We start from the raw sequence: 22,521 nt of genomic DNA, 5'->3' as shown, positions 1-22,521 counted from the left end.
CCCTTTAGAATACCCAACACTTCCTCCCTCCTTATGCCGACTTGACCTAGAGTAATCAAACATCTGTTCCTAACCTCAACATCCGTCATGTCCCTCTCCTCGGTGAATACCGATGCAAAGTACTCGTTTAGAATCTCACCCATTTTCTCTGAGTCCAAGCATAACATTCCTCCTTTGTCCTTTAGTGGGCCAATCCTTTCTCTAGTTACCCTCTTTCTCCTTATATATGAATAAAAGGCTTTGGGATTTTCTTTAACCCTGTTTGCTAAAGATATTTCATGACCCCTTTTAGCCCTCTTAATTCCTCGTTTCAGATTGGTCCTACATTCCCGATATTCTTTCAAAGCTTCGTCTTTCATCAGCCACCTAGACCTTATGTATGCTTCCTTTTTCCTCTTAGCTAGTCTCACAATTTCACCTGTCATCCATGGTTCCCTAATCTTGCCATTTCTATCCCTCATTTTCACAGGAACATGTCTCTCCTGCACGCTAATCAACCTCTCTTTAAAAGCCTCCCACATATCACATGTGGATTTACCTTCAAACAGCTGCTCCCAATCTACATTTCCCAGCTCCTGCCGAATTTTGGTGTAGTTGGCCTTCCCCCAATTTAGCACTCTTCCTTTTGGACCACTCTCGTCTTTGTCCATGAGTATCTTAAAGCTTACGGAATTGTGATCACTATTCCCAAAGTAGTCCCCTACTGAAACTTCAACAACCTGGCCGGGCTCATTCCCCAACACCAGGTCCAGTATGGCCCCTTCCCGAGTTGGACTATTTACATACTGCTCTAGAAAACCCTCCTGGATGCTCCTTACAAATTCTGCTCCATCTGGACCTCTAACACTAAGCGAATCCCAGTCAATGTTGGGAGTAATGCCTTGGGCAGTAATGCTGGACTGCCCAGAGGGAAGGAGTGTGGCTCTGGGGTCGGGGAGGTGCTGATCCCAGGCAGTGCAGAGTGTGTGGGAAGGTCCTGGAGCTGCCCATTGATGCAGAGAACCATGTGACCCAGTTCCCAGAATCCAAGCTGGTAACTGATTTGAAGAGTGCATCTCTGTGACCTGTTGCTCAGGATGATTGAGAGTCAACTAACGTTATACCCATTAGAGGTGGAATTCTAGAAACTTAGTGCAGTCAGATGTGACAATGTTGGAAATGCTGGTCCCTTTAATTAACCAGGACTTACTTTCGAGTTAATAGAGAGCAGGTAATGCTCAATGCAGCTTGTATTTCAGGACTGGGTTTTTCCCCAGTCGGGCGAGTTATTTCTGGACAGGGAGTGAGTCCAGTGGGGAAGAGTGGAAACTGGTATTTGTACTGAACTGTGGACTGAGAATAAAACAATTGTGGATCACAGACTGTCTCCTGCTTCCTGATTTTGGTGAATTGGTATCTGCCAATTGATCAAAATGCAGTCAGCCCATTGAGCCTGTTCCTAGTGTCAGATTCAAGCTAGTTCCCATCTGTGGTGCTCTCCCAATGTCATTTAATATTTTCCTTCAACTGTTTCACTAATTCCTTGTCAAACACGGTCACTCTCCTCCAATAGTGACCTGTGGTAATGAATTTATATTCTAATAACTATATGAAAAGTGTTCCTCTGACTCTCCCACTCTGTGCTTCAGTACAACTCCTGACCACTTGCTCCCCTGTTACTGAGCCAATGCTGAGTGCTGTTTCTCACCATTCCAAACCTTTAATACTGTGAACCTTTTCCTGACATTCTCTGCTCCAGTGAACACAACCCTTAATTTTCAGCTGCTTCATTCCAGACTGCAATTATGTGCAGAGACAGGAAAAACTGGGATTGTTCTCCATGGAGTGGAGAAAGTTGAGGGGGATTTAATGCTAATTTGGTAGCAATTTGATAGTAATTATGAATGATATTGATAAATAAAGAGAAACTGGCAGGAAGTTCAGTAACCAGAGGGACACAGATTTAAAATAATTAGCAAAAGAACCAGAGGGGGAGATGAGGAGAATGTTTTTTACACAGTGAGTTGTTGTGATCTGGAACGCGCTGCCTGAAAGGGCGGTGGAAACAGATTCAATAATAACTTTCAAAAGGGAATTGGATAAATATTTGAAAAGGAAAAGTTGGCAGGACTATGGGGAAAGAGCAGGGGAGTGTGGCTGATTGGAGAGCTGTTTCATAGAGCCAGCACAGGCTCAATTGGCCGAATGGCCTCCTCCTTGGGCAGTAAGATTCTAGGATTCTATGACACCCCCATCTGTTCCTGACACTGACTCGCTGGGAATTCTCATTAATCCAATTTTCTGGTTTGCAAGGTGCGAGCGATGAGACTGTCGTTTGTTGGTGAGATGGGATGGGAGCTGCACGTGCCATGGGAATCTTGTGTTCCTGTCCATCGTGCTGTGATGCAATCGGGGGCCAAATTTGGAATCACCAACGCTGGTTACAGAGCCATTGATTCACTCAGCATCGAGAAAGGTAAAAGCTACCGGGTGCTTGATACTGCAGCACAGTGCGATTCCGCACTCCCACTGATACATCAATAAAACTGTCAGAAATGGTGAAGGATTTCTCTGGAACATTAATCTATTCCTGCTTTCTGACCCGGACGGAACTACTTGCTCTTCCCACTGAATCTTCTGATTGTATTCTCAATAGCTGCGGCTTTTCATTTCACCTGATAACTGGCTGCATTCATTGACATTTTATCAAATAGTAAAACTTGTTTTATTGCAGCCATGTTTTTGTAACGTTAATTGTTTCCTGTAGTGGAGCTGACTGAGGTTGCAGGGGTGTGGCTATGAACTTGGGTCCATAGACTGGTTAAAACTCAACCTGAAGAGCCCTTGACAACAAGAGTGAAGCAGACAGTGACATTTAACCAGAATGTGCACCTCACTGACCCATCACACAGTGAGGGAGAGCGCAGAGACGGAGAGGCAGCACTGAGGGAGTGCCGCACTGTCGGAGGGGCAGTACTGAGGGAGCGCCGCACAGTGGGAGGGGCAGCGCTGAGGGAGCGCCGCACTGTCGGAGGGTCAGTACTGAGGGAGCGCCGCACAGTGGGAGGGGCAGCGCTGAGGGAGCGCCGCACTGTCGGAGGGTCAGTACTGAGGGAGCGCTGCACAGTGGGAGGGGCAGTACTGAGGGAGCGCCGCACAGTGGGAGGGGCAGCGCTGAGGGAGCGCCGCACTGTCGGAGGGTCAGTACTGAGGGAGCGCTGCACAGTGGGAGGGGCAGCGCTGAGGGAGTGCCGCACTGTCGGAGGCGCAGCACTGAGGGAGCGCTGCACAGTGGGAGGGGCAGCGCTGAGGGAGTGCCGCACTGTCGGAGGGGCAGTACTGAGGGAGCGCCACACAGTGGGAGGGGCAGCGCTGAGGGAGCGCCGCACTGTCGGAGGGGCAGCACTGAGGGTGCGCCGCACTGTCGGAGGGGCAGTACTGAGGGAGCGCCGCACTGTCGGAGGGGCAGTACTGAGGGAGCGCCGCACAGTGGGAGGGGCAGCGCCGAGGGAGTGCCGCACTGTCGGAGGCGCAGCACTGAGGGAGCGCTGCACAGTGGGAGGGGCAGCGCTGAGGGAGTGCCGCACTGTCGGAGGGGCAGTACTGAGGGAGCGCCACACAGTGGGAGGGGCAGCGCTGAGGGAGCGCCGCACTGTCGGAGGGGCAGCACTGAGGGTGCGCCGCACTGTCGGAGGGGCAGTACTGAGGGAGCGCCGCACTGTCGGAGGGGCAGTACTGAGGGAGCGCCGCACAGTGGGAGGGGCAGCGCCGAGGGAGTGCCGCACTGTCGGAGGCGCAGCACTGAGGGAGCGCTGCACAGTGGGAGGGGCAGCGCTGAGGGGGTGCCGCACTGTCGGAGGGGCAGTACTGAGGGAGCGCCACACAGTGGGAGGGGCAGCGCTGAGGGAGCGCCGCACTGTCGGAGGGGCAGCACTGAGGGTGCGCCGCACTGTCGGAGGGGCAGCGCTGAGGGAGCGCCGCACTGTCGGAGGGGCAGCGCTGAGGGAGCACCGCACTGTCGGAGGCGCAGCACTGAGGGAGCGCCGCACTGTCGGAGAGGCAGCGCTGGGGGAGCGCCGCACTGTCGGAGGGGCAGTACTGAGGGAGCGCCGCACTGTGGGAGGGGCAGCGCTGAGGGAGCGCCGCACTGTCGGAGGGGCCCCGCTGAGGGAGAGCCACACTGTCTGGAGTGCTTTCGGATGAAACTTGAAACCGAGTTCTCGACTGCCCTGTGAGGTGGACATAAAAGATCATGAAGCACTATTTTGAATACAGGGTAGTTACCCCTGATCTCCTGGCCAACAGCCTGTTATAGATATACTGGTAAATCATACCTTCCAGCCAATGTCCCAGGCTCCTCCACCACCATTTATTTTTATTCATTCACGGGATGTGGGCGTCACTGGCCAGGCCAGCATTTATTGCCCATCCCTAATTGCCCTTGAGAAGGTGGTGGTGAGCTGCCTTCTTGAACCGCTGCAGTCCATGTGAGGTAGGTACACCCACAGTGCTGTTAGGAAGGGAGTTCCTGGATTTTGACCCAGCGACAGTGAAGGAACGGCGATATAATTCCAAGTCAGGATGGTGTGTGACTTGGACGGGAACTTGCAGGTGGTGATGTTCCCATGCATCTGCTGCTCTTGTCCTTCGAGGTGGTAGAGGTCGCGGGTTTGGAAGGTGCTGTCTGAGGAGCCTTGGTGCATTGCTGCAGTGCATCTTGTAGATGGTACACACTGCTGCCACTGTGCGTCAGTGGTGGAGGGAGTGAATGTTTGTGCATGAGGTGCCAATCAAGCGGGCTGCTTTGTCCTGGATGGTGTCGAGTTTCTTGAATGTTGTTGGAGCTGCACCCATCCAGGCAAGTGGAGAGTATTCCATCACATTCCTGAGTTGTGTCTTATAGATAGTGGACAGGCTTTGGGGAGTCAGGAGATGAGTTACTCGCCTCAGGATTCCTAGCCTCTGACCTGCTCTTGTAGACACAGCATTTATGTGCTGTTCCAGTTCAGTTTCTGGTCAATGGTAGAGTGGGGGATGTACCCGACCATGAGGTTACAGATTATGGTTGAATACAATTCTGTTGCTGCTGATGGCCCACAGCACCTCATGGATGCCCAGTTTTGAGTTGCTAGATCAATGCAAAATCTATCCCATTTAGCACGGTGGTAGTGCCACACAACATGGTACAGGGTATCCTCAATGTAAAGATGGGGCTACGTCTCCACAAGGACTGTGCGGTGGTCACTCCTACCAATACTGTCATGGACAGATACATCTATGACAGAGATTGGTGAGGACGAGGTCAAATAGGTTGATCCCTCTTGTTGGTTCCCTCACCACCTGCCGCAGACCCAGTCTAGCAGCTATGTCCTTTAGGACTCGGCCAGTTCGGTCAGTAGTGGTGCTACTGAGCCACTCTTAGTGATGGACATTGAAGTCCCTCACCCAGAGTACATTCTGTGCCCTTGCCACCCTCAGTGCTCCTTCCAATCGGTGTTCAACATGGAGGAATATTGACTCATCAGCTGAGGATGGGCGGTAGGTGGTAATTAGTAGGAGGTTTCGTTGCCCATGTTTGACCTGATGCCATGAGACTTCATGGGGTCCAGAGTCAATGTTGAGGACTCTCAGGGCAACTCCCTCCCGACTGTATACCACTGTGCCACCACCTCTGCTGGGTCTGTCCTGCCGGTGGGACAGGACATACCCGGGGATGGTGATGGCAGTATCTGGGACATTGTCTGTAAGGTATGATTCTGTGAGTGTGACTATGTCAGGCTGTTGCTTGACTAGGCTGTGGGACAGCTCTCCCAACTTTGTCACAAGCCCCCAGATGTTAGTAAGGAGGACTTTGCAGGGTTGACAGGGCTGGGTTTGACATTGTCATTTCCAGTGCCTAGGTCGATGCCGGGTGGTCAATCTGGTTTCATTCCTTTTCTTAGACTTCGTAGCGGTTAGATACAATGATTGGCTTGTTAGGCCATTTCATTCCTGAGTATGTCCTGTCCCACCGGCAGATTAGTCCCTTCAGGGCTGATGGCATAGTGGTATACAGTTGGGAGGGAGTTGCCCTGGGAGTCCTCAACATTGACTGCGGACCCAAGAAGTCTCATGGCATCAGGTCAAACATGGGCACAGAAACCTACTGCTGATTGCCACCTACCACCCGCTCTCAGCTGATGAATCAGTGCTTCTCCATGCTGATCACCGCTTGGAAGCTGCACTGAGGGCAGCAAGGGCACTGAATGCACTTTGGGTGAGGGACTTCAATGTCAATCACCAAGAGTAGCTTGGTCACACCGCTACTGACCAAGCTGGTTGAGTTCTGACGGACTTATCTGCCAGGTTGGGCCTGCGACAGGTGGTGAGGGAACCAGCAAGAGGGAAAAACCTGTTTGAGCGTAGTCAGGGGGACAGGCAGGCAATTCTGTAACTGTCATAGTGAGTCCCTCATGGTGTGTTGCCACCCTGGTGCTAGGGTAAAGGACATCACGGAGAAGGTATAGGATATTCTGCAGGGGAAGGGAGTGAGCCAGAAGTTGCAGTACACGTTGGTACCAACAACATAGAGCAGGTATTGACATCCTAAGGTCAGACTTACAGGAGCTAGGGAGGAAGTTAAAAAGCAGAACCTCAAAGGTAGTAATGTCTGGATTACTCCAGTGCCATGTGCTAGCGAGAGCAGAAATAGGAAGATAGGGAAGATCAATGTGTGGCTTGAGGCACGGTGCAGGAGGGAGGGCTTCAGATTCTTGGGGCATTGGGACCAGTTCTGGGATAGGAAGCACCTATTCAGAAGTGCTGGGTTGCACCTCAACAGGACTGGGACCAATGCCCTTGTAGTGGGATTCACTAATGTGGTTTGAGGAGGTTTTAAACTAAATTGGTAGGGGGGTGGTGGGCATCAGCATATAGAAGTAGAACAGAGGAATGAGGTGAGAGTGTTGGATAATGCAAGAGAAGGGAGCAGTTCCATATTAGGAGCAGACTGAGAAGAGCTACAAGGGACGCAAAGACAGGATTACAATGCATTATTGTAAATAACAAATAGCCATGTGGGAATACGATGTAGTAGCAATAACAGAAACATGGCTTAAAAGTGGTGAGGACTGGGCGCTTAATGTTCAAGGGTACAAAGTGTTCAGAAAAGATAAGGAGAAAAAAAAGGGAGGTGGGGTGTCAGTATTGATTAGGGAAGATATTGTAGTGTTGGAAAGAGAGGATGTCCTTGAGGGGCCAAAAACAGAATCCATTTGGTTAGAGAAGCAAAAAAGGGATGATCATGCTATTGGGGGTATTCCAAAGGTGGACGGGTAAAGAAGGTTAGAAGTGTAGGGCAAAGCTAGAATACTTAATGAATACTTTGTACTGGTGTTTACTACGGAAGAGGAAGCTGACAAAATATCAGAATAAGCAGAGAGAGTAGAGGCAATGGATGGGATAAAAATTGAGAGGGAGGAGGTACTGGGCTATGCTTAGAGTATATAAGTCACCTGGTCCATATGGCTTGCATCCCAGATAGATATGGGGGAGGTGCCAGAGAATTGGAGAGTGGCAGATGTGACGCTTTTATTCAAGAAAGGGTGTAATGACAATCCTAGCAACTACAGGCCACTTAGTTTAACTTCAGTGATGGGTAAGGTTTTAGAAACAATCAATAAAAACAAATCAACAGGCACTTGGAGAGGTTTGAGTTAATTAAGGAGAGCCAGCATGGATTTGAAAAAGGCAGATCATCATTGACTAATCTAATTGAATTTTTTGATGAAGTAACAGAGAAGGTTGATGAAGGGAATATGGTGGATGTTGTCTATTTGGATTTCAAGAAAGTGTTTGATAAAGTATCACATAAAAGGTTGGTTAACAAAATTGAGGCACATGGAATAGGAGGGCCAGTGTCCAATTGGATAAAAAATTAGCTTAAGGATAGAAAACAGCGAGTCATGGTAAATGGTTGTTTTTCAGACTGGAGGATGGTAGACAGTGGTGTTCCCCAAGAGTCAGTGCTGGCACCACTGCTTTATTTGCTATATAGAAATGACTTGGATCTTGGAATATAAGTAAAATTTAAAAACTTGCCAATGACACCAAACTTGGAGTTGAGGCAAACAGTGATGATGATATGAACTGCCTGCAACAGAACATAGATAGACTAGCAGAATGGGCAGACAAGTGATGGATGGAATTTAATACAGAGAAATGTGAGATGATGCATTTTGGCAGAAGGAATAGGGAGAGGCAATATAGACTTAATGGCACAGTTCTAAAGAGTGTGCAGGAACAGAGGGATCTGGGGGTGAATGTGCATCGATCTTTGAAGGTGTCAGGACATATTGAGAGAATGGTTAGTAAAACATATGGGATCTTGAGCTTCATAAATAGAGGTATTGTGTACAAAAGCAGGGAAGTTATGCTGAACCTTTATAAAACTCTGGTTAGACCACAGTTAAAGTATTATGTCCAGTTCTGGTCACCATACTTTAGGAAGGATGTGAGGGTCCTTGAGAGGGTGCAGAGGAGATTTACCAGAATGGTTCCAGGGATGGGGGAATTTAATTACAAGGTTAGGTTAGAGAAACTGGGATTGTTCTCCTTGGAGCAAAGGAGATTGAGGGGCGATTTGATAGAGGTGTACAACATTATGACAGGCTTAGATAAGTTAGACAAATTAGCCTTGGGATGAGGGTTTGGGCTTGTCCAATCTGTGCCCCATGATTTGTCCCTGTAGAATGTGGGAGTGCCTCTCTGTTAACAGGCAGCTGGTGGAAAAGGTATTTTCTGGAATGTGAGACACAGAATCTTCAAACGAATTTGCACTGGTTTGTGTTGCAGGTTACAGACACTGGCATGCTGACCTTCGATCCGATGACACCCCTCTTGAAGCAGGGCTCGCCTTCACTTGCAAACTGAAATCTCAGATTCCGTTTCTTGGCCGGGAGGCACTGGAGAAGCAGAAAACGGAGGGGCTTTTTAAACGCCTGCTGTGTTTCACCATTGACGAGTGAGTCTCTGCTGGAGTTGGGAACTCAGCTGCTGATTTATTTAAATACTGCAGCAACTCCCAGGTTTATTCTTTCAATGTAGAGACAAGTATTGTTTTGAATTAATCTCCACTTAGTATATCATAGAATCATTTCAGTGCAGAATGAGTCCATTCGGCCCATTGAGTCTATGCTAGCTCTCTCTAAAGCAGTCCAGTCAGTCCCATTTTTCCACTGTATCCCCGTACCTCTGCAAGTTTATTTCCCTCGTGCCCCCATCTAATTTCCTTTTTAAGTCATTGATCGTCTCCGCTTCTACCCCACTCCTAGGCAGCGAGTTCCAGGTCGTTACCACTCGCTGTGTGCTTCCTCATATCCCCCTGCATCTCTTGCCCAAAACCTTCAATCTGTGACCCCTAGTCCTTGTACAATCAGCTAATGGGAGCAGCTTTTCTTTGTCTACCTTATCTAAACCTGTCATAATCTTGTACACCTTGATCAAATCTCCCCTCAATCTCCTTTGCTCCAAGGAGAACAATCCCAGCTTCTCCAACCTAACCTTGTAACCTTGTAACCTTGTAACTAAAATCCCTCATCCCTGGAACCATTCCGGTAAATCTCCTCTGCACCCTCTCCTGGACCCTCCCATCCTTCCTGAAGTGTGGTGACCAGAACTGGACACAATACTCCAGTTGGGGCCTAACCAGGGCTTTATAAAGGTTCAGCATAACTTCCCTGCTTTTGTACTCAGTACCTCTATTTATGAAGCCCAAGATCCCATATGCTTTATTAACCACTCTCTCAATATGTCCTGACACCTTCAAAGATCGATGCACATTCACCCCCAGGTCCCTCTGTCCTTGTACACGCTTTAGAACTGTGCCATGTGAGTAAGACTGATGTACCATTTAAAATGCTGAGTAATTGCAGCCGAGCCTGGTGTAAAGGATAGGCCCCATGGAATGGAGGAGCTTGATTGGAAACAAGAAACTGAGCCAAGTTCAGGAAGATCAGTGATGGAAATCTGCGGAACACTCACTGTGTCCTAATGTCTGGGGACACCCTGCTGAGCCTGGTTTCAATACCTGGTCTCCACCTGTAAACACTCCCTTTGATTGACCTGGCTTCAATTTTTAGTTACATTCCTCAGACTGAATTAAGTATTAATAATCTACAGCCCCCCTTGCTTGAATGTTGATTGTACGCATGGAGTTGCGAGTGGAATATGTTGAAAGGCAGGGTTCAGGCTCCTGTCCAAATGATATTGTAGGTCATGCCCTGGGCTCCAGTCGGTGTAATGCAGTGTGTGTTTCACCCCACAGTCCCTGCCTGTTTTTGATATAAAAGCTGTTCATTATTCCACAGGAAGGTCCCCATGTTTGGCCTGGAAGTGATTTGGAGGAACGGGAAAGTAGTTGGACACATCCGGAGGGCGGATTTCGCATTTATGCTCAATAAGACCATAGCTTATGGCTACATCAGGGATCCTGAGGGTGGAGTGGTGAGTAGATGTGATATGGACACCAGGAAGTGTTTGATGGGGACAGTGTAGAGGGAGCTTTACTCTGTATCTAACCCCGTGCTGTACCTGTCCTGGGAGTGTTTGATGGGGACAGTGTAGAGGGAGCTTTACTCTGTATCTAACCCCGTGCTGTACCTGTCCTGGGAGTGTTTGATGGGGACAGTGTAGAGGGAGCTTTACTCTGTATCTAACCCCCGTGCTGTCCCTGTCCTGGGAGTGTTTGATGGGGACAGTGTAGAGGGAGCTTTACTCTGTATCTAACCCCCGTGCTGTCCCTGTCCTGGGAGTGTTTGATGGGGACAGTGTAGAGGGAGCTTTACTCTGTATCTAACCCCGTGCTGTACCTGTCCTGGGAGTGTTTGATGGGGACAGTGTAGAGGGAGCTTTACTCTGTATCTAACCCCGTGCTGTACCTGTCCTGGGAGTGTTTGATGGGGACAGTGCAGAGGGAGCTTTACCCTGCATCTAACCCCGTTTTTTTTTCTTTATTTTTTTTTACGAGGGGGCCTTTATTTCTCAGGCCCCCTTTATATACATATTTACATTTTTAAAATAACTTTATTAAAAACAGATAAATAAACCAAACACTCAAATTAAAATGCCATTCTTGGCGTCGACGATGCACTCCAGTCCCTGCGGTGCCCACCGGTCGCGGAAGGCCTCAAGCGTACCGGCGGACACCGCATGCTCCTTTTCCAGGGACACCCGGGCGCGAACGTAACCGCGGAAGAGGGGCAGGCAATCAGGGAGGACGGACCCCCGACGGCCCGCAGCCTGGACCTGTGAATTGCCACCTTGGCCAGGCCCAGGAGCAGACCGACGAGGAGATCCTCCTCCCGGCCCAAGCCCCTCCGCACTGGGTGCCCAAAGATCAGGAGTGTGGGACTGAAGTGCAGCCAGAATTTGAGGAGCAGCCCCTTCAAATACGCAAACATGGGCTGCAACCTCGCACACGCCATATAGACATGGAACACGGACTCGTCCAGGCCGCAGAAAGTACAGGCGGCCTGGGAGTCCGTGAACCTACTTAAAAGTCTATCGCACAGGACTGCCCTGTACAACACCCTCCACCCCAGGTCCCCGATGTAAAGGGGGAAGACTCCCGCGTAGAGAGACCTCCATTGGGGTTTCCCCTCGCTGCCAGATGGCAACGTGGACCACCAGGGCGTGTCCGGCCAGCTGACGAGGGCGAGGAAGTGGAGAGTGTGCAGGAGCAGCCCGTACAGGAAACCCCTCGGCGCCGACTGGAATGGCACGGAGGGCATTTCTGAGAGGCGGGTCGGGTTGTGCGGGACTGGCTCCCGAGGAGGGTTTCGGGGCCAGGGTCCGATGAGCAGTTCCGGCCGAACGGGGGTCAGCTCGGCCGGGAGCGCTCCGCTCTCCCGAGCCCCCTCGCCACCCGCAGTGAGGTGCGTCCCGGTGGTTTCGGCTACTCCTCCGCCCGCCGGACTGTCCCCAGAGTCGGCCACCCGGACAGCCGAGGCGCTCTCCTCCGCCGGCGGGGGAGCACCCTGACTGGAGGCGACCATGTTCCAGACTCGGAATAGATCCCGGTAATAGACAGGCAACTCTCCGAGAGGCGCGGCTAACGGACTCCACCGGGAGCTGCGTGTCGTCTTGAAGGCTGTGACACTGGCAGAAAAAATACGTCGCCAGCGCACACCATCTGCAGAGGACGCTCAATGTACAGGTATCTCTGCAGGGTCCGAAGGTGGAGAGTCACAGCCTGGGTGCGGATGCACACCAGCGACTGGCCGCCTCCTCGATTGGGAGACTCCGGGCCGCGGCCGAGACCCAGTGTTTCCTCTTGCTCCAGAAGAAATCTATGGGTTTCTTCTGGATCTTGGTGGCAAATGCAAGGGGTGGGGCCAAAGTGACCAACCGGTACACAACATGGAGGCCACCAGTTGGTTTATAACCAGCGCTGGACCCCTGTAGGAAAGCACTCGGAGCAGTCCTGTCCAGCGCCCCAGCCGAGTGGTGACTTTCACCTCCAATTCCTACCAATTTGCCGGCCAGGCTTCCTCAGCGGGGCTGAGGTGGAGTCCCAGATAGAGGAGGTGCGTGGTGCTCCACTCAAAAGGTTTCAACTCCTCCGGCAGGGAGTCCACCCGCCACTGACCCACCAAGAGACCGGAACATTTCTCCCAATTGATCCTCGCGGAGGACACGGCAGAAAAGGTCTGCTGGCAGTCGCGCATCCTCCGCAAGTCAACAGGATCTGTGACCGCGAGGAACACGTCGCCGTAAGCCGAGAGGACGACCCGCCGCATGGCCGGCTCGCGCAGAGCCAATCCCGTCAACCTCCTGTGAAGCAGCCACAGGAACAACTCCACGCAGATGGTATACAATTGGCCGGACATGGGGCATCCCTGACGCACTCCTCTCCAAAAGCGAAGGGGCGCCGTCAAGGACCCGTTAACCTTGACTAGACACTCTGCGGCGGCGTATAAAAGTCGGACCCGGGCCGCATGTCCGAAAGCACGCAGAGTCCCGAAAAGGTATTCATGATCCACCCTGTCGAATACCTTCTCCTGATCGAGGGAGAGAAAGGCGACCGACTGACCAGTCCTCTGGGAAAGATGGATCAGGTCCCGGACCAGGTGGATGTTGTCCTGGATGGACCGGCCCGGGACCGTGTAGGACTGGTCGGGGTGGATCATGTGGGCCAGCACGGAGCCCAGGCGGGTAGACATAGCCCGGGCAAAGATCTTATAATCTGTGCTGAGGAGGGAGTCAGGGCGCCAGTTTTTAAGCAGGCAGAGATCACCCCTTTTCGGCAGCAGGACGATGACCGCCCTGCGCCACGAGAGGGGCATCTCCCCGGTCGCCAGGGTTTCCCCCAGGACCCGCGCGTAATCGTCCCCCAGGATGTCCCAGAATGCCCTGAGGAACTCCACGGTCAACCCGTCCAGCCCTGGGGATTTGCCCCTTCAGAGCTGGTGGAGGGCGCCAGTCAGCTCCGCCAATGTGAGCGGAGCTTCCAATCCTTCGGCGCCCTCCGGGCTGACCTGCAGCCGGTCCTCCCACAAATCTCTGCGCGCGTCCTCGCTGGACGGATCTGGAGAGAACAACGCACTGTAATAAGTACGGACCAGGAGGCCCATTCCCTCCGGATCCGTGAAGGAGGATCCGTCATCGGCCATAGCTCAATGAGCTGCTTACGGATCCCCCGCATTTTTCCAGCGAGTAGAAGAAGGGTGAGGCGCGATCCAAATCTTTCAGGATCTGGATCCACGACCTCATGTACGCGCCTCGGGACCCTATGAGCTGCAGGTCCCTCAGCGCGCCCTTCTTCTCTTTGTACCCCTGCCACAGGGCTGGGTCCGCGATGGCATGACCGAGGCGGGACTCCAAGTCGAGCTCCTCCCTCTCGAGGTGCCCGATCTCGGCTTCCCGCCTCTTGGTCGACCCCTTCGCGTACTCCTGACAGAAGACGTGGATGTGAGTCTTGCCCACATCCCACCAAAGCCTCAAGGAGGGGAAGCCCCCCTGCTTCCTTCTCCAGTCGGCCCAGAATCGACGGAACGAGTCCCGGAATCGCTCGTCCTCCAGCAGCCGGTTGTTAAAGTGCCAGTACGCAGACCCCGCCCGCGTGCGGAGCGGAGTGAACTCCGTCCACACCAGATGGTGGTCCGAGCACGGCACCAGCCGCATGGAGGCCGCCGAAACGCGGGAGACGTACGCCTGCGAAAAGTAGAGGCAGTCGATTCGAGACCCTCCTCCTCCAGACCTCCACGTGAAGGCACTGGAGTCGGGATGGAGATTCCGCCAGACGTCCACCAAGTTGAGGGAGCTGATCAGTTCCCTCAACTTCTCCACTGACGCTTGGCCGCGCTGGAGACCGGAGTAATCCCCCCCACAAGGACGATGCACTCGCCGCTATCGATGGAGCTCAAGAGAGCGGACACTTCTTCAAAGAAGTGCGCTTGCAACGCGCCGGGCCTGGGCGCATACACGTTCACAAAGTGGAGTGGCACGCTACCCAGGTGAACGGCGAGGTGGAGCAAGCAGCCCGGCACTAGCTCCTTGACCCCCAAGATCTCCGGCTGAAAAGTCGGGGCCAACAAGATAGCCACCCCACTAGAAATAGGGGTGAGGTGACTCATGTAGACCCCACCCTGCCCTCCAGGAGCCAGGTGGCTTCGTCTCCTGGAACGGTGTGGGTTTCCTGCAGAAAGCTCACCGCGTATCTCCCTTCCCTAAGGACTGAGAGATTGTGAAATCTGCGGTGAGCCCCTCTGCTGCCGTTGATGTTGAGGCTGGCTATGGTTATCTTCATGTCAAAGGTAATTAAAACCCGTCACAAACACCTCACTGTGAGGAGGGAGTGGAAGTGCACCTGGCCCTCCACTCCCCCAGCAACCCATTGAGGAACACATTAAAACGGTGCCTCTCAACCAGTTTCACGCCCGCGTGCTTGCCCACTTTCTTGAGGGCGGCATGGACGGACTGAAAGATCAGTGCCAGATTCGACCAATGGCCGAGGACCAGCTGAACTTTATCGCGGCAACCCCTGCAAGCCGCGAGGAAATCCCGGAGTTCCACCGTGGGGATGAGAGGAGATTCGGTGGGAGGCACGAGGGACTCCACCACCTCACTGGCGATGGAATCAAGGTTGTCCTCCGTGCCCCACACCGAATCCCCATCCTCCTCCGGGTCGTCACCACCAGCGGCCGACACATCCACCACACACTGTGGGGCAGACGTCCCGGTCGTGCCAGCTGGTCCCGCCTCCGTCACGATCCCACCACCAGGATCGATGGCAGAGGATCCTCTCTGGGTTCATCTATTGGTCTGGAGCCTGTTGGCGCCAGCGGTTCAGGACCGCTCTCCACCTCCGTTCCCAGGCCACTGAGTGGCCCAGGGGAGATGGTAGTTCCTGACTCCAGTCCCAGCTCTGCCTGGATTCCCGGAGGTGGAGAGAGGTGGCCATCTTCTGCCCCCACCTCCTCTCCCCCCCCTCCAGTCCCATCAAACACTCCCAGGACAGGTACAACACGGGGTTAGATACAGAGTAAAGCTCCCTTACAGTAGATGCACTGTAGGACAGAGTATAAATCAATAAATAATGGGGGCTTATATGAAAGATGCCACAATAATTGTGGGCAATTTTAATATTAGTTTAGATTAGACTAATCAAATTGGAAAAGGTATTCGGGACAGTCTCTTAGAACAAAATGTTCTGGAACCAACCTGGGAGCAGGCTATTTTAGACCTGGTAATGTGTAATGAGACAGGATTAATAAATGACCTCATAGAAGAGGATCCTGTAGGCAAGAGTGATCATAACATGATAGAATTTTATATTCAGTTTGAGGGTGAGAAGTTTAGGTCTGAAACTTAGTGCCTTAAACTTAAATAAAGGCAATTACAAGGGTATGAAGACAGAGTTGGCTAAAGTGGATTGGGAAAATAAGCTGAAAGGTAAGATAGTGGAGAAGCAGCGGCAGATATTTAAGGAAATATTTCATAACTCTCAACAAAGATATATTCCATTGAGAACAAAAGAATCTCTGAGAGGAAGCATCATCCATGGCTAACTAAGGAAATGAAGGATGGTATTTTGAAAGAAAAGGTGTATAATGCTGCAAAGATTAGGGGTAGGCCAGGAGATTGGGAAAATTTTAGAAACCAGCAGAGGATAACTAAAAAGAAAAAAGAGGGAGGAATTAGAGTATGAGAATAAACTTACAAGAAATATAAAAACAAACTAAAAGCTTCTACAAATATATAAAAAAGAAGAGAGTGTTGAGAGTAAGTGTTGGTCCCTTGGAGGAAGAGACTGGGGAATTATTGGGAAACGAGGAAATGACAGAGGCTTTGAACAAGTATTTTGTATCTCTTCACAGTAGAAGACACAAAAAGCATCCCAAGATTAGCAGAAAATCAGGAGGCAAAAAGAGTGGAGGAACTTAAAACAATCACTATCACTAGAGAAAATATAATGAGAATATTAATGGGACAAAGGGTGACAAGTCCCCTGGACCTGATGGCCTGCATCCTCGGGTCTTAAAGGAATTGGCTGCAGAGATAGTGCATGCATTGGTTGTAATCTTCCAAAATTCCCTAGATTCTAGAAAGGTCCCAGTGGATTGGAAAACCACAAATGTAACACCTCTGTTCAAGAAAGGGAGGGCAACAGAAAGAAGGAAACTATAGGCCAGTTAGCCTAACATCTGTCATTGGGCAAATGCTAGAATCCATTATTAAGGGAGTAGTTGCTGGACATTTAGAAAATCACTATCCATGCAGACAGAGTCAACATGGTTTTATGAAAGGAAAATTGTGTTTGACAAGATTATTAGAGTTCTTTGAGGATGTATCAAGCAGGGAGGATAAAGGGGAATCAGTCGATGTAGTGTATTTGGATTTCCAAAAGGCATTTGATAAGGTGCCACATAAAAGGTTACTACTCAAGATAAGAGCGCATGGAGTTGGGGTTGATATATTAGCATGGATAGAGGGCTGGCAAACGAACAGCAAACAGAGTCGGGTTAAATGGAGAATTTACAGGTTGACTTATTGTAACTAGTGGTGTGCCAGAGAGTTCAGTGCTGGCTCAACTATTTACCATCTGTATTAATGACTTGGATGAAGGAACCATACAAACATATAAATTAGGAGCAGGATTAGGCTACTCGGCCCCTCGAGCCTGCTCTGCTATTCAATAAGATCATGGCTGATCTGATTGTAACCTCAGCTCCACACTCCTGCCTACCCCCGATAACCTTTCACCCCCTTGCTTATCAAGAATCTATCCACCTCTGCCTTAAAAATGTTCACAGACTCTGCTTCCACTGCCTTTTGAGGAAGAGAATTCCAAAGATTCACGACCCTCTGAGAGAAATAATTTCTCCTCATCTCTGTCTTAAATGGGCGCCTCCTTATTTTTAAACAGTGACCCCTAGTTCTAGATTCTCCCACAAGAGGAAACATCCTTTCCACATCCACCCTGTCAAGACCCCTCAGGATCTTATATGTTTCCGACTGTATTGTAGCCAAATGAGCAGATGATACCAGGATAGGTAGGAAAGCAAGGTGTGAGGAGGACACAAAGTGTCTGTGAAGTGATATAGGTAGTTTAAGTGAATGGGCAAAAATCTGGTAGATGAAGTATAATGTGGGGAACTGTGAGGTTATCCACTTTGGCAGAAGGATAGAAAAGCAGAATATTAATTAAATGGAGAGAGACTGCAGAATGCTGCAGTACAGAGGGATCTGGGTATCCTTGTTCAAGAATCACAAAAAGTCAGCATGCAGGTACAGCAAGTAATTAGGAAGGCAAATGGAATGTTAGCATTTATTGCAAGGAGGATGAAGTATAAAAGTAGGGAGGTATTACTACATCTGTACAGGGCATTAGTGAGACCATACCTAGAGTACTGAGTACAGTTTTCGTCTCCTTACTTAAGGAGGGATATACTTGCATTGGAAGCAGTTCAGAGAAGGTTCACTAGGCTGATTCCTGGGATGAAGGGGTTGTCTTATGAGGAAAGGTTAGGCCTTATCTTCATTAGAGTTTAGAAGAATGAAAGGTGTTCTTTTTGAAACATATATGATTCTGAGGGAACCTGACAGGGTAGATGCTGAGAGGATGTTTCCCCTTGTGGGGGAATCTAGAACTAAGGGGTACAGTTTCAAAATGAGGTTTCCCATTTAAAACAGATGAAGAGAAATTTCTTCTCTGAGGGACGTTCATCTTTGGAATTCTCTTCTTGAGAGAGCAGTGGAGGCTGAGTTTTGAATGACAAGGGAGTAAAGGGTTATGGGCGGCAGGCAGGAAAGTGGAGTTAAGGCCACAATCAGATCAGCCATGATTTTGTTGAATGGCGGAGCAGGCTCAAGGGGCTGAATGGCCTACTCCTCCTATTTCTAATATTTATTTATTTATTTAGAGATACAGCACTGAAACAGGCCCTTCGGCCCACCTAGTCTGTGCCGACCAACAACCACCCATTTATACTAACCCTACAGTAATCCCATATTCCCTACCACATTCCCACCATTCTCCTACCACCTACCTACACTAGGGGCAATTTACAATGGCCAATTTACCTATCACCTGCAAGTCTTTGGCTGTGGGAGTAAACCGGAGCACCCGGCGAAATCCCACACAGTCACAGGGAGAACTTGCAAACTCTGCACAGGCAGTATCCAGAATTGAACCCAGGTCCCTGGAGCTGTGAGGCTGCGGTGCTAACCACTGCGCCACTGTGCCGCCCTCTTATGTGGTGGAGGCAGATTCAATCCTAGCTTTCTAAAAGTAATTGGATAATTACCTGAATAGAGAAAATTTGCAGTGCTGGGGGAAAAAGGTGGACAATTGGGATTAGCTGAGTTGCTCTTGCAGAGAGCTAGCACGGGCGCAACGGGCCGAATGGCCTCCTTCTGTGCTGTTTCCATTGTATGATTTTATGATTACCTGTCCTGACCCTTCTGGTCTCTAAAATATCAGACTGCTTGTCTGACATCCAGTATTTGATGAGCAAAAATCTCCTCCAATTAAATATTGGAAGACTGAAGCCACTGTCTTCAGTTCTCGCCACCAACTCCATCCCTCTTCTTGGCAACTCTCTGATGCTGAACCAGACTATTTGCAACCTTTGATCCCAAATGTGCTGTGCCATCACGAATTCCGTCTATTTCCACCTCAGTAACATCGCCCACCTGACTCTGTACCTGCCTCAGCTCATCTGCTGAAACCCTCACCCACACCTTTGTTCCGTCTGGACCTGACTATTCTCATGCATTCTTGGCGGTCGTTCTGCATGGTTATATGTTTTCAGTCTCTATCTCATTCCAGGTAACGCTAGATTTTGTGAGGAGCGGTGAGTACTCGCTGGAGAGAATGGGCATCTCCTACTCAGCAAAGGTCCACCTCAAATCGCCCTTCGATCCAAACAACAAACGAGTGAAAGGGATTTATTAACAAGCAGCCAGGATGGAGACTGCCTGTAATCCCAGTGCTTTGAAACCAAAAAGAATGTGACCAGGAATTTGCTGCAATTGTCTTTGAGTTCCGATTCTGTAATTGGAAGATCAGTTTATGAAACACTGGGATGTGTGGTGAAATTTCCATGTTATATTCTGAGCCTTTGATTCTGACTTACTCAGTGCGAGGGAGTAATTTTAACATTTTACTAAATTGACACCAATTCTACAATTTTTATGATTATTTTCAAATCAAGTTTTAACGAATTAAAGTTTAAATCCGTGCCAAAAACAGTGTATCTGTTGAACATACAACCAAACTCGCAATCTACACAAGTGATGTCATCTCCTGTTTTGATGTGTGTACGTGTCAATGTCGGTCAGCAACTGGGGTGACTGTGATCAGGACTGGTTTCACAGAGCCCGGTCCACCAGCCAGGGGTCATTCAGCTCAGAGTCGATGATATTTGAAACAGAATGGGTGGTGTTTTCAGTGAGTTCTGAGCTTCCTCATGGTGCTAGGGTTCACAAACTGGAGTAAAAACAGAGTGCTGGAAATACTCAGCAGGTCTGGCAGCATCAGTGAAGAGCGAAACAGAGTTAACGTTTCAGGTCAGTGACCATTCATCAGAATAATAGGTAATCAACCTGAACCCTTAACTCTGTTTTTCTCCACAGATGCTGCCAGACCTGCTGAGTATTTCCAGCACTTTCTGTTTTTATTTCAGATTTCCAACAGCTGCAGTATTTTGGTTTTGTTCATAAACTGGAATCCTTGTAGTGGGCGAAATGCTGGATGGACTTGAGTATTCCTGACATTCCGGGGGCTGCAGAGGGAGAATCTCCTCTAGGGTCAAAGTGTGGCTGGATGATGGGGTATGGGGTGACCGGTAGAGGGAATGGATGGTGTCCTGCAGAGAGGGTTCTGTCTGAATATTGAACAGGCCTTGGTGATGTTTGTGGAGGAGCTGAACCTTCATCATTTAAAGAAACTCGCAGATGCTGATCTGAAAGAATTTGCTGTTTAATTGGAAGTAAATTAAACTCTGATCCAGATAAGGGGCAATGCACACAGGGTGACAGAACATGATTACAAATAGGGGTCGAGCCCGGCAGGTGAAACATTCCAGAGGAAACATCAGCTTCTAATCGCCCCATCCCATTCCCCTGACACACGAGAGCCTTGGTTAACTACGATGGATCCAGCGTCACCACAGCTGGTTATGAGTAACCAGTAAAGAGCCTCATTCCTCTCCTGGTTTACTGGTGGTGAAACTGACAAGTGCCACCTCTCCTGGCACCATGTGGCTCGATCTCTGGCAGCGATCCGGTGATTCTGGCAGCACCGTAGTCACCCGTGGGAGAGACTGCTTGTCCCAGTTACCCTGAACATAGAAAAGGTCTCAGTGATGAGGTTAAATAAATTTAAATGTCAGTACAGCGTAATAGAGCATGTGGGAAGCATAGTCCTGCAGCAGCCTCTGTACTCACCGGGAAGCTCACAGCAGACGACTTGTTGCAATGCACTGAGATGGGAGCAGAATCGTACACAGCTCTCAGTACTTGGCTACTGAATGGGCTCCAGGTCACAGCATTGAACTGTTGCGTTACTGAGACTTGGGGGCAGGTGCAGATCCCGTCATCATCAATCCTTTAAAGCCAGAGACAGGTGATTGATCAGGCCACGTCAGAGAAAATCTCATACCTAGCAGCCCCTCCATAGATATCAATACTCCTGGGAGTGTACAGGGAAGGCCATGGACTGGAGCTGTCTTCACTCAGAGAAGCTTGTGGGTGGGACAAGTTGCAAGAGGAGGGGGGCTGAATTGGGGAACCTGCATGAATTGGCATGTGTGCCATGCAAGTGCCAGGCAATGACCATCTCCAATAAGAGAGAATCTATTTATTTCCCTTTGACATTCAATGGCATTACCATTGCTGAATCCCCCACTATCAACAACTTGGAGGTCAACATTGATCAGAAACTGAACTGGAACAGCCCCATAAATACTGTAGCTACAGGAGCAGTTCGGAGGCTGGGAATTCTGTGGGGAGCAACTCACCTCTGACTCCCCAAAGCCTGTCCACCATCTACAAGGTGCAAGTCAGGAGTGTGATGGAATACTTTCCACTTGCCTGGATGGGTGCAGCTCCAACAACACTCAAGAAGATTGACACCATCCAGGACAAAGCAGCTTGCTTGATTGGCATCCCATCCACCACCTTCAACATTCACTCCCTCCACCACTGACGCACAGTGACAGCAGTGTGTACCATCCATGGCTAACTAAGGAAGTTAAGGATGGTATCAAATTGAAAGAAAAGGCTTACAATGCTGTGAAGATTAGTGGCAGGCCAGAAGATTGGGAAAATTTTAGAAACTAACAAAGGATGACTTTAAAAAAATAAAGAGGGAGAAATTAGAATAGGAGAGAAAACTGGCAAAAAATATAAAAATACAGTAAAAACTTTTACAAATATATAAAAAGGAAAAGGAGTAGCTAAAGTGAGCATTGATCCCTTGGAGGGTAAGCCTGGGTATTTAATAATGGGAAACAAGGAAGTGGCAGAGACTTTAAACAAGTATTTTGTATCTCTTCACAGTAGAAGGCACAAAAAGCATCCCAAGAATAGTAGAAAATCAGGAGGCAAAAGAGAGGGAGGAACTTAAAAAATCACTATCACTAGAGAAAAAGTAATGGGACAAAGGGTGACAAGTCCCCTGGACCTGATGGCCTGCATCCTAGGGTCTTAAAGGAATTGGCTGCAGAGATAGTGTTTGCATTGGTTGTAATCTTCCAAAATTCCCCAGGTTCTGGAAAGGTCCCAGCGGGTTGGAAAACCTCGAATGTAACACCTCTGGTCAAGAAAGGAGGAAGACAGAAAGCCGGAAACTATAGACCAGTTAGCCTAACATCTGTCGTTGGGAAAATGCTAGAATCCATTATTGAAGAGGTAATAGCAGGACATCTAGAAAATCACAATACAATCAGAGTCAGCATGGTTTTGTGAAAGGGAAATCATGTTTGACTAAAAGAGATCTTTGAGGATTCCACAAGCAGAGTTGATAAAGGGGAACCGGTAGATGTAATGTATTTAGATTTC

General features: G+C 49.6%; 2 protein-coding genes across 2 annotated transcripts in view; one reads left to right on the top strand and one right to left on the bottom strand.

The window, feature by feature from the left end:
• The window catches only part of sardh (sarcosine dehydrogenase), a 342,235-nt gene extending 322,527 nt beyond the window's left edge, over nucleotides 1–19,708 (top strand). The window contains exons 17-20 of the mRNA XM_068012002.1: nucleotides 2,293–2,455; nucleotides 8,812–8,980; nucleotides 10,326–10,461; nucleotides 19,289–19,708. Coding sequence (XP_067868103.1) covers nucleotides 2,293–2,455; nucleotides 8,812–8,980; nucleotides 10,326–10,461; nucleotides 19,289–19,414 — 594 coding nt within the window. The 3' untranslated portion in view covers nucleotides 19,415–19,708. The remainder of the gene's footprint in view (nucleotides 1–2,292; nucleotides 2,456–8,811; nucleotides 8,981–10,325; nucleotides 10,462–19,288) is intronic.
• Nucleotides 19,709–20,660: 952 nt separating this feature from the next.
• dbh (dopamine beta-hydroxylase (dopamine beta-monooxygenase)) overlaps nucleotides 20,661–22,521 on the bottom strand; it is a 61,168-nt gene continuing 59,307 nt past the window's right edge. Inside the window, exons 11-12 of the mRNA XM_068011829.1 lie at nucleotides 20,908–21,067; nucleotides 20,661–20,801 (exon numbers count right to left, since the gene is read on the bottom strand). Of these exons, the coding sequence (XP_067867930.1) occupies nucleotides 20,661–20,801; nucleotides 20,908–21,067 (301 nt within the window). The remainder of the gene's footprint in view (nucleotides 20,802–20,907; nucleotides 21,068–22,521) is intronic.

The sequence above is a fragment of the Heterodontus francisci genome, chromosome 32 (assembly GCF_036365525.1).
Source record: "Heterodontus francisci isolate sHetFra1 chromosome 32, sHetFra1.hap1, whole genome shotgun sequence".
Lineage (NCBI taxonomy): Eukaryota > Metazoa > Chordata > Chondrichthyes > Heterodontiformes > Heterodontidae > Heterodontus > Heterodontus francisci.
The sequence above is the reverse complement of the archived record's forward strand: the minus strand, read 5'-3'. Positions and strand labels throughout refer to the sequence as shown.